Raw genomic sequence first — 12624 nt, 5'->3', positions numbered from 1 at the left:
CAAAATCACACTTATATCGAGTTGTAGGTGATCAAGTAATCACCTTTGAGGAACTGACTATACTCTTCGTTCAAATCGAGTCAGTTCTGAATTCGCGTCTGTTATATCCCCTTAGTTCTGATCCTAACGATCTGACTGTGCTCACGCCCAGACATTTTCTCACCTTAGAACCGTTAACTGCCGTCCCCGATGAGGATCACACTAACACTAAACTTCATCGACTTCATCTTCATTCATTCGTGGTTGATGTACACTTCGGTGCTGATGCGATAGCTTGATGTGCTGTTGTTAAAACTTCGCAAAATCATTTGACTCATCGTCCATTGGTTAAGTTATTCCCTCTTCCAATCGAAGAATAAGTTAATTATATATATAATCTTTTTTTGTTTCTTCTTCTTCTTCATATTGGGCAAGTCATAGGTTAAATTAATATTTTCGTTCTATTACAATGTTATCGCTATTCGATTTACTTTTATCGTGATACTTGTTTATTTCAACCTTGCTAACATCGTATCGTTCATTTTCATTTTGTTATCATCGTATCGTATTCGTTATTTTATTTCTATTCATTCAGTCTTATTTTGCCAGAAAATACCATAGGTATTTTGGTGGGCGGGATGTTCCGTTACCAAAATAAATTACTAGCAGGAACGATGTTTACGCAAGTACGTACATACGAACGTAGCAGTTTAAGATCACAACTGTCATGTATGACGTATTTATTATCTGTGGAGCAATGCATGAATCGGTGACAGCCACCGGCGGTCAAACACGCTCGACAGATTCTCTTCGCTCGTAAAACCGTTGCTTTTTAAAAATTCGTTAAGAACGGTTAATCGCTTATAGTTCACCAACTTGCTTCAAGATTATTAGAATTGCTGCCCACGAGGAAGGCTGGATCATCGTGTAGTTGCAGACCCAGGTACGTTATACATTGTACTTCGTTTGTGCTGCTTGTCGTGAACATCGTTAACACTTTATGTATGTGACTCCGCCACCGCTCAGGTGCAATTTCCATACAACTATGTATATTTGAAGATAATATTGTTGGGTACTTAATACACATAAAAAAAGATAAAAAGAATGTTGTCTGTTGGGTATACAATGAAAAAAATCCCAACGGTAACTAATATATACTTCAATAAAAACCCGGCCAAGTGCGAGTCGGACTCGCGCATGAAGGGTTCCATACTATGACTAGTTAAAATATTTAGAATTTTTTTTGTCTAAATATTTATTTTATTTTAATTTTTTTAATTATTACTAGCTGTGCTTGCGACTTCGTCCGCGTGGAATAGTGATTTTACATGTTCAACGTGATTCTTTAAATTGGCATAACTTTTTTTATTTATGAACTGATTGACATGAAACGAACAGTAAATGTTAAACTGAGTTTGCCACAAATTATTATTAAAAACCACATCTAAATCAGATAAGCCGTTTTTGAGATTAGCGTGTACAAATGCACAGACAAACAGAGAAACAGACAAACAGACAAAAATTCTAACAATCATTGTTTTTCAAAAGATCGCGTTTGTTGTATGGGAACGCCCTTAAATAATTATTTTATTTTGTTTTTAGTATTTGTTGTAGCGGAAATAGAAATACATTATTTGTGAAAATGTCAACGGTCTGGCTATCGCAGTTCTTGAGATGCAGCCTGGTGTCAGACGGACGGACGGACAGACAGCGAAGTCTTAGTAAATGACTGCCGTTTTTACCCTTTGAGTGCAAAATCCTAATTAGGTTCAAAAGTGACTCATCAAAAATTTCAATTTTTTTTTGTATGAAAAAGATAATATTCACTATGATTTGTATAGTCATAAAATGTTTCTAAGTATGCATAATAAAAATAGAGAAAGTTACAGAAAAAAATTATTATATTGACTGTGTAATTGTCTAATACAATAAGTAACAAAAAATAACGTTATCTTTATTACTGACTTTAGAGCTATTTGAAAGTAGTAAACTGGTGCAACACGGTACTTTAATTTCGTCAATGCGGCTTCGATTCTATGCTATGCTGCTATACATTTTTTTAAGATCTGATACTTCTCCTACATGATGAAAGAGGACTACGTCCTGCTATTTTATGTTTTGGAATGTAATTTATTTATTTATTTATTTATTGGTTTACCAGCAGTTATTACACTAAAACATTCATTACAAAACAGAACATACATTATACTTAATTTAAGTGCACATGTAGGTAAACACCGCGTGCATATAGGTAAATACAATTCAGTAGACAAACATAAAATCAGTTATCTAAAACAGTGATTAAACTAATGCTACAAAACTTATATTTATTTATTTATATAATAGACAAACATAAAATCAGTTATCTAAAACAGTGATTAAACTAATGCTACAAAACTTACATCAAGTACATCTCCAAAAAGCACAGCGACTAGCAGATGGCAAATCAAAAGCAAGGTTATGTACTTGGCTCCTGAAATGCGGAAATGTTGTGCCAAATATATCAATCTGTCTGCTGTAGTGATTGTATATCTTACTTAGCCGTGAAACTAGCGAGTTAATGTCCAAAACTGATCTTCGAAAAGGGGGATACAGGAGCATAATTGGTTTTCTAGGATATTTGCGAGGGATAGTGAAATTAAATAATACTTAATACTCTCAAGGAAGCTCTACGTGCCTTAATCACGTAGTATCACTCAATTAGGTTGTACCCTGGTGCTAACTATTGTGAATGTATTTGTGTTTAACTTTTTGGCGCATTATTATAAAGAAATGAATATAAAGAGACAACTGAGTGCAGCATTTTTATAAATATTGCAAATCAACGAATTTGAAATCACAGCTATTGAATTAGTGTAATGAATAAACGAATTATTTAATTTCATGTGTATCCTAGCCGATAACAATATTTTTGGTTTTTATTTTACTAAAAATTATTACATATTTGTTATCGTAACTTGTGACTTTTACCGTTGAATATAAAAAACTACGTTTTTTGAATATTTGGTATTTATATTTCATTGATAAGTATTTTTGATGTTGTCATCAACGTAATTAGGGATTAGTATCGTAAATAAAACAACGAAGATTTTTTATATTTGTACTTTATTATATATTTATACGTTGACGCTGGGTGATATAACAATATTCTGACTACATTGGCATTTCAGTAATCATAGTAACAAAAATATTTTGATATTTTCTCGTTGTATTTATGATGAGGGATTATTAATTAGTCACTAAACAAAAATAAGACACGAAATACCACAATTTACAAAATACACACTACTTTACTATTATCACATTATTTTAGTTTAAAAAGTATACATTAATATTTATAAAAACACTATAAAATTTTAAAATATATATACACCTGTCTTAGTACTTAATAAAAAATGTTATCCTTCTCGTCTTTTTTTTGATAACCCAGGTTGCTGTATGACTTGCCCTGTTGATAAATAGGAGGAGGATACGACGATAGGAGATAAATAGGATAATAGGATAGGAAAAAAGTAAATTATGGTGACGTGAACACTTCTTTGTCGCGAATTCAAGATTGGTTTAAAATAAACAACTTGGTTTTGAACGCCAAAAAAACCAAGTGCGTTGTGTTTTCGTTACCTAATAAGCATCCAAATTATAATCTATAATATAAAAATGAGTCGCTGAATGTGTTGCTAAGCGCAAAATTCGAGAACGGTTGGACCGATTTCGCTAATTCTTTTTTTTAAATATTCCTTGAAGTACGAGGATGGTTCTTACGGAGAGAAAAATTCTAAAAAAAAAAAAATAAATTTCCTGAAAAAGTCTAAAAACAACACTTTTCTATACTCCCATACAAAAGATTTGTGATAATACTTAAAAGTCACTGTTAGGCGATACGAAGTTCGCCGGGTCAGCTAGTTTTATAATAAATAACGAGAGGCTTATTGTCAATGAGATACTACAGTTTTCTTAGGGATACATTTGGACTCAAAACTTCAGTGGAATTCCCATTTGTCATCCTTGAATGGTAGACTCAGCTCCGCAGCATTCGCAGTTAGAAAAGTACGACAACTGACCGACGTTGCAACTGCACGCTTAATATATTTTAGCTATTTCCATAGTGAAACAACTTTTTTCGGATTTTATCGCGGTTTATTATTATCTTTTGATTCCCGACGTTTCGGATACTTTACAGCAACCATGGTCACGGGAGGACTGAGGTGTCAGACGTCCCAACGTTACAAAGTTATTCGAAACTACCCGACATACATCAATATCTTATATAGTCCTATCTACGCAGAATGTGCTAATTGAGTCTTTAATCTGTGGTGAATTATGCTTGGTGTTTGATTTAATTATATTAATAATGGGGTCCCAAGCAGGTGGTAATTGCCAGCCATCTTCTCTATTGAAATTTGGATGTTTTTTAATTTCAATAGCCTCACGGATCATCCTTGGTTGGAATCGGTGTTCTTTTGCGAGGATCTGTGGTTTATCGAATCTAATATAATGGCTAGCTGTGTCTAGACTGTGTTCACAGATTGCGGACTTAGTATAGCGACGATGTTTTAAGTCAGCTATATGTTCCTTAACGCGAGTTTTGATCGATCGCTTTGTTTGTCCTATATAAGAGAGACCACAGTCACAATCAAGCTTGTATACTCCTGCATCTTGTAAGGGTATATGACACTTGACAGATGGTAAAAATTGACTTATCGTTTTTGGCGGCTTGAAAAAAGTTTTTATAGAAGCTCGCTTTAAGATGAAGCCAATCTTGTCAGTGACCCCTTTCATAAAAGGTAGCACAGCAGGTACTCGTTCGACGGTGGCTGGTTTCACACGTTCACTGCGATGAGGATGCGGTACCCGAAGCTTGTTGTCTCGCAGTACTTGCTTGACATGTTGAAGTTCGGTCTCCAGGTGTCGCTCATCGCAGATCCCTCGTGCTCTCTGAAACAAAGATTTACCCACGGTAGCTAACTGTGTTGGATGATGGTGTGATTCACCGTTTATGTACCTATCCGTATGGGTATGCTTTCTATACACTGTATGGCTTAAGGTATTGTTGGGATTACGGATGACTAATACATCTAAGAAAGCTAAAGATTTATTTGCCTCCAACTCCATTGTGAATTGAATTTTGAAATTTATGGAGTTAAGATGGTGTAAGAATATGGATACTTTATCAGATGGTAATAATGTGAAAGTATCATCTACATACCGTTTGTAGAACCTGGGTGTTATGGGCGAGGTACGCAGAGCAGTCTCCTCGAAGTCCTCCATAAATATGTCGGCAACAACGGGGGATACTGGTGAACCCATCGCTACGCCATCTACTTGTTTGTAGAACTGATTATTCCACAACATGTAGCCAGATGTAAGGCAATGCTTGAGAAGGTCAGCGTATTCTATCGGCATGTCATTTTCCTTTAGCTTTCTTGACACAATACTAATGCAATCTTCAACCGGTAAGCATGTAAAGAGTGATTGCACATCAAAACTAACCATAGTTTCATTGTCACTGAGATGTAGATGTTTGATCTCATTAACAAAGTGGTACGAATCCCGTGTATGTGCTCTGGTTTGTCCACGCAGTGGCGAAAGTACATGGGCAGCATGTTTAGCCAGTCTGTAGGTTGGTAAGTCGATCTGGCTTACAATTGGACGGAGTGGAGCATTAGCCTTGTGTATTTTTGGCAAACCATACAGCTTAGGTGGTTTTGGACAAGAAGGAATCAAAGATTTGACGTCTAGATTCAACGACTCGGAGTACTTTTTAATTAGATTAGTAGTTATTTTCAAAACCTTGTTAGTTGGATCGGCTTTGATATTTGTATAAGTGTTTTCATCCGATAATAGTTGTTGAATTTTATCCCTGTAATCTGACGTATCCATCACAACCGTTGCATTACCCTTATCTGCACGAAGAACCGTTAATTCACGTCTGTTTCGAAGATCTAATAAAGCTTTTAATTGTTCGCGGGGAAGATTTAGTTTTGGCACAGAACTTCGTCGTAATGCTGACGATATATCTTGTCTGATAGCCTCCAAATCTTCCTTCTTTATATTGTTTCTCGACAGACAGTCTTCAACGTTACAAATAATTTCTTCGAAAGGTATCTTGCGAGGTGTAACAGCGAAATTTAATCCCTTTTCCAAAACTTTTATTGTGTTTATATCTAATTGACATTTTGACAGATTGACAACCGCGCGTGAGCTGTCATTGTCTGTGGTGTTCGATTTGTTGTTTATGACATTTGATTTGCTGTTTAACTTATCGAATTTTAAAATTTGTCGTTTTTTGCATTTATTATATTTTGATATTTCGCGCTTATTCAGAGTCTTTATGCAATTATCAAAATCAAATGTCGTTAAAACTATCTTTAACGCGGCGGTCACCCATCCGATTTCTTTTTCTAAGGCGGCTAGATTGGAACGATTTTGATATATCACCGTCCGTAATAACTTTTTAAACCAGGCGAGTAAAGTTGCTCCAAAGTCTATTGTGTGGACCCTCCTGGTTGCACCACAAGCCCAAGTGTTCAGCCTGATAGCTGACATAGCCGCCTCTTGTTGTATAAACAAGTCAAGCGGTTCCAGGTCAAGCATAACCTCAAGAGCTGCCGTGGGGGCGGTACGCATGCAGCCAGAGATTGCAGAACATGCTATTCTCTGAAACCACTGGAGCTTATTTTTAACGGTTGTAAGTTCTGTTCTCTGCCACCAGATTACCGCACTGTAGATAATTATTGGCCTGACAATAGTTTTGTAAAGCCATAGAGTAATTTTAGGTGATATGCCCCAGCCAAAAACGCCACCTGTTTACATTTCGCTTAAAGTTTAAAATGCAAAGACAGCTATAGTTCTACTAATATCATAACTCGCTAGATAGCGCTAGTGTCACTACGGTTTTAGAGGGAACGCGTACGCCATCTTACTAGCAAACTGTCATTTTGAAAGTAGTGTCGGTGGTGAATGGACGAGAGCACGAGCGACGTTATAGAAAATTGTATCTTTTTGTTTTGGAACGGTATTCTCTTACCGATACTGGTAAGACAGGCATAAATTTGAGTAGATTAGCGTATTTTTTTGAATAATTACAATCTTCCTGCAAATATTCTTCCATAATTTACTGAAAGATATCAAGCAATAATGTCATTTTTAGGTTAATGACGATATTTTTTTTTGTGCTGACTTTTATTTGATACATTATGCCATTTTTTGGTTAGTGTCACTTTGATTTTATATTTTTTTATTCAAACGAACTTGAACCGAAAAGCATTACTGTGATTTTTTCGGTAGTGTCATTAGTACGATACATATTTAGTAATTTTAGTCCCAATGTTGCGAGGCTAACGTTTTATTTAATTTAATGTCAGTTAGTGTTTAGCTATATTGATTCAAAATACCACAAAAAACAAAATGTAGTTTTTCGTTTAGTGCTAGTAATTTACTTACGACCTTTATTATTATTTTTTGTTACAGTAAGGACAATATGGCTCCTCCTAATTCTAGAATGTTAAATTTCAAGCGCTTGATTAAAGAATATAAATGATGAAGCCCGTGAAAATGAAGCATACTTATCTGAAATAGAAAATTTGCCTAAACTATCTGTAGAAAAAGAGCTAAGAAAAGTCAACCCTAATCCTCTCCAAAAATATTCATGAAAACTCCGTCCGTCGTCAACTACTAATTTTGAAAATAAGCTATAAAGCAGAACATCCTCTCATTCTTCCCTGAATAGTCAGGCGATAGATCAGGCGACTTTTCCTCAGCGTCGGATAACGATATTGAGTATAAACCATATTTTTCTGAGTCTTCTGAATTTGAATCCGAAGAAACATCTTGTTTAAAAAAGATAAAGAAATTAAGAAAGAGAAATAATATCTGCAGTCGATCATTATCAGGATCCTATAAATCTGGTTCTTCTGCCGCTCGTTTGTCCTCTTCGGTTTCATCCGCTTCGAGTTCCTCCACTTCTGGCTCCTCCAGTTCTGCTTCTTCATCATCAGATTCAGATTCTGATAAAGATTCACCAACATTTGCAAAATGTAGTCAAGTTTCTGTACCTGATGAACTTGCCATCAAAAGTAAGATTATAGAATCTTCACCCTTGATTTGTGGTGACGATGTAAACCAGCTAATGGACACAGCTACGTGTGATCTTAAACCTCTAATAATTAAGAGTCCTTTGTCGTTAAAAGAAATTGCTTTTTGTAGTCTCAATCGCGTGCTCAAGTTAGAATCGGTGGTACCTGCTGTAGAAAATATTTCTATTTCAAATACTTCTAAAAAAAGGCGTCGAGGTAATAAAAAAGAAATTGCTAAAACATTAAGAAATTTAGGACTTGCATACACGTCTGCGTCAACCAGCCGCAAACGGGTTAGTCCTAGAAGACTTAAAGAGCCTTGTAATAGTCGTTGTCCTTTAGAATGCTCCGAAATAATTTTTCAAGAGAGTCGCCAGAATATTTTTGAAGACTACTGGAATGAATATGGCCTCTTTGACTCAGCAAAGGGATTTCATTTCTAAACAATTGTCTTAGGTAAAACCAAAATATCAGTAGAAAGACAGAGAGATGCATGTGAAATTGGAACGTGTGTGTATAAATATATTTTGAAAAAGACATCAGCTGATGCCACATCCGAACCTATAGAATTAATATTTTACTTAGATAATTGTTGCGGATAACAAAAATCAGTGTGTGTCATCTGTGAACGAAATACATTAAGTAAGTAAGTCTATCACTCATAAATTTTTAATTAAAGGACACACACAGAATGAAGCTGACGCAGCACAATTCACTATAGAAAAGCAAATAAAAAAGGCTCTTAGGTCAGGTCCTATTTATGTACCTGACCAGTACGTACAAATTATCAGAGAAGCTAAAAAGAAAGGAAAAAAATTCATTGTGAATGAAATGAGTCACAGTGAGTTTTTTAACATTAAAAGCTTGGCAGAGTACAAATTTAATAAAAATGCCGATGGGGAACCAGGTAAAATAGGTGACATAAAAGTTATAAAGATAGAAAAGACAAAAGGCAATGATGATGCCACGTCATGCAGGATGAATTTAAAGAAATAAAATTACAAAAACAGCGCCATAATGTCCGTAATGTGTACACAGAATTCTCGTTCTAGAGTGCAAATAAAGAGACTATACCATACAAAACTACAGTTATCTAAACGCAAAAAAGCTGATTTAAGATATCTAGTACAATCAAATCACATACCTAGATATTATGCTTCTTTTTTTTTATGATAACATTATCAATCGTTAATAGCAGTTAATAAACCGGAGAGCGGAACGAAACAACCATAGTTACTGATGTATTATAATTAAGCTCTGTGGGTACTGGTGGATTCTTTGAAAGTGACATGGGGCTTGTGACTGCAGCTTATCAACGTTTTCCGCAGTCGTCAAAATGCAGCAGTCAAAAGCCACCAGTTACAAATTTGTAAAGCAGAAGAAAGAGTTATTTTCTATGTATTATTATAATAATTTAGTAGCTATGCCTATTTTGTCTTCCTTTCTACGTCGTCGTCTTCCTTATGTTCCTACTAGCATAAGATGCTATTGATGAGTTGATTGTATTAATCTCATTATTGCCATTGATTATTTATTAATTAAGTAGTATTATTAGTTTAAGTGAAAGTCAGCACATTACTAGTTTTTTATAACTTTGTAGTGTCATTGTGACGTATTGTGATTTTAAATACGGTTTATTATGGACATGTGGCTACCTACCACATCGAACTATTATTACTTAAATACACTCGCGTGCAACTGAATCGACTCAAGCCCTATATTGGTATAAAAGTTCGATTTTTAGGAAAATGGCTAATCCGATTTTCTTGTTTTTTTTTTTTTTTGTTTGAAAGCCTAATCTTTTCTTTTAAAAAATGCTATCTTAATGAGAAAAATAGGTTGAGTATTTATTGATAAAATTTAATATGACAGAAATGCATAAAAAAGGAAGAAAAATGAAAACAACTACATAATGAATAAAAAAATTATTTTTGATAAAAGTAAAGAAAATTTAAATTTTTTAATACTTTGTATTGCCTCCACTAGCTTTTATAACGGCTTGCATGCGATTTTTTCATTGATTTTATCAATTTTTTGATAAAATCTTGAGGTATCGTATTCCATTCTTCCTCTAGCGCAGTTTTGAGCTCGACGATGCTTGATGGAGCCGTATCTTTAGCTCGCACCCTCCGTTTGAGCTCGTCCCATAAATGCTCAATGCAATTCAGACCAGGACTGAGGGCTGGCCACATCATCGTCTCAATTTGCACCTCTTGAAGAAATTGGCGAGTAACACTTGCTGTATGGCACCGAGCATTATCATGCATCAATAGAAAATCTTCTTCTATGTACACTGCATAAAGTACAACATAGTTGAGGAGAATCCACGTACTTTTGAGCTGTTAGACCACCACTCCAACCACCACCAGGCACGAAAACAAGCTCGGTCTTCCCTTCATATTATATTCCAGCCCACTCATGACTGAACCACCGCCATATGATACTGTTTCAGCGAAACAGCATTGCGAGAACCGTTCTCCTGGACGCCTGTATGTATACTCGGTCTCTTCTGTCGTTACCATGGAGACACATTCTGCTGTCATCAGTGAACATAATGGAGCTCCATTGCTCAATAGTCCAATTGAGGTGTTCACAAGCAAATTGAAGTGGGGCTTGACGGTGAGCTGCGGTCAATTTCGGGCCTCTGGCTGACCGTTTAGGAGTTAAATTGGCTTTCTTCAGGCGTCTTCTAATTGTACACTGACTGACAGCCACTCCTCGAACCCTCCTGAGCTCCTGTTGCACATCAACGCCCGTGAGATGACGATTTCTCAACGAAATTGAGACAATGAAGCGGTCGTCTGTCTCAGATATGTTCCGGAGTCTATTGGTTCGTGGTCTCCGAACGAAGCCACCAGTCTCTTGAAACCTTCTGTATATTCGTGAAACAGCTGATTGGCTTATGTTAAGTTCACGAGCGACTTGCGCGATTATGGCCCGCTTGCAACAAAGCTACAACTTGGGCTGCTGCTTCTGAGGCAGTGTCTATTCGATTGCGATTAAAATACTGGGAGCTTAAGGAGACGTGTACCTGTCAACATCCGACGAGTGACTGATAAGAAATATGGGTCACGTGAGCTTTTACACATGATTTAGTCTCGCAACTCGTGGGTACCGCAACGAGTAATTTCTGTAACGCTCATGACGCTCATAACGCTGTTTGACCGTATTTATTTAAAAAGTTTTGTCATTTTTTATTTAAGAAATGCTATATTTATGAAAAAAAAAAATATGTCTTTCGAATAAAAAAACTTTTACAAAAATCGGATAAGCCATTTTCCAAAAAATCAAACTTATATACCAATATACGGCTTGGGTCGATTCAGTTGCACGCGAGTGTAGTAATAGTAATTCAATGAGGCTACTACAATATAACTTACCTGATACCATTACCACTTAACCTTACAGATACCTTCACCGTTCATAACCTCAACCATTACCGTTACCAAGATACATTGACGCGTTCGTGAAACAGAAAGTACATAGCTCTGAAAAGAGCTGTTTTAATGTTCGTGAAATAAGATTGTTAGCTCTGAAAAGAACTGTTTGAAAGTAGCATAGCACACCATGCAAGCGGATGCACCAGCAATTACATGCACAGATCTTCACAGAAGCCTTCAAGCTAACTTGCACGTATTCTTCATGAATATCTTCGCGAAGTACAATCGCGCCGCCGCTGAGTGAAGTACACGTCAGACATCTGTTCACCGCGCCACGCGCGAGAAAGAGACGCAAGGCTTAGATAATAAACATCTTTGATTGGTCATAAACTTTATCAACTATTGTTATACTTAGTTTTTTATTGCTAATAATTTTATATAAATATTACTATTTTTTGTTCTCGAATAAGCCGCAGCGCTCCGCATAGCGCCTCCTCCATCCCGACGACGTTCTAAGCCGAGGTGCGATCTTGCTAGGAGACACCCTTAGGACGAACGTCACCCCCGTGCTCGCCGAAAAGGGCCCACATCTTCCTTCGCGGCCGGTTTGCCTAAGTGCCCGGCCCCTCTCACCGGTGACGCTGTAAAGGCCAGTAGGGCCAACAGCAACTGTCATTTCGAAAAAAAAAAGAAAAAAAAAGTTCTCGAATATATTCGATCGACACCTTCTGAGAAGACTTTTATTTCGACACTACAATAATCCCTAAAGACACATTGTTTATTATTCTTGCATTTCTTAATTTTATATTTTATTAGTTGTGGTAACTATTTAGTCAAAATGTTTATGACTGAGGTGATCGCTATTTTTATAAGGAGTTGTTTCGAAATCGTTAGGTTTTTTTTTTGATATTGAGATCTTTTTAGTCTTGATTGAATTTGATGTTAATTGTTGTGGAAATAAAACCTCATTATCATTTATCTATAATTGTTTTTTATTTAAATTATATAGATACCAAAGAACAAAACGACAGATTATGGTCATAAAATTCACTATTACTTATACTAAACTCAGTCACTATCACTTTTTTGTTCATACATTAATTGTGGAATAATGACACTAAAAGAGACTTTCTTTTTAAATATCTATAAATTTCTCATCTAAATCCTATTGTTATAATTAACTTTAACTA

The 12624-nt window shown here is 35.8% G+C and overlaps 1 protein-coding gene across 1 annotated transcript; it reads right to left on the bottom strand.

Annotated features, from left to right (window-relative positions):
- Window positions 1-847: 847 nt before the first annotated feature.
- Window positions 848-6742, bottom strand: LOC123664424. The gene is made up of 3 exons (XM_045598967.1): window positions 6697-6742; window positions 5186-6191; window positions 848-1022 (listed from the first exon to the last, which is right to left on the bottom strand). The coding sequence occupies exons 1-3, from the start codon at window positions 6740-6742 to the stop codon at window positions 848-850; spliced, it is 1227 nt and encodes a 408-aa protein (XP_045454923.1).
- Between the last annotated feature and the right edge of the window lie 5882 nt (window positions 6743-12624).

Source organism: Melitaea cinxia, chromosome 22, assembly GCF_905220565.1.
Source record: "Melitaea cinxia chromosome 22, ilMelCinx1.1, whole genome shotgun sequence".
In the NCBI taxonomy this organism is placed as follows: domain Eukaryota; kingdom Metazoa; phylum Arthropoda; class Insecta; order Lepidoptera; family Nymphalidae; genus Melitaea; species Melitaea cinxia.
Note: the sequence above shows the minus strand (reverse complement) of the source record. Positions and strands in the feature narration are given on the sequence as shown.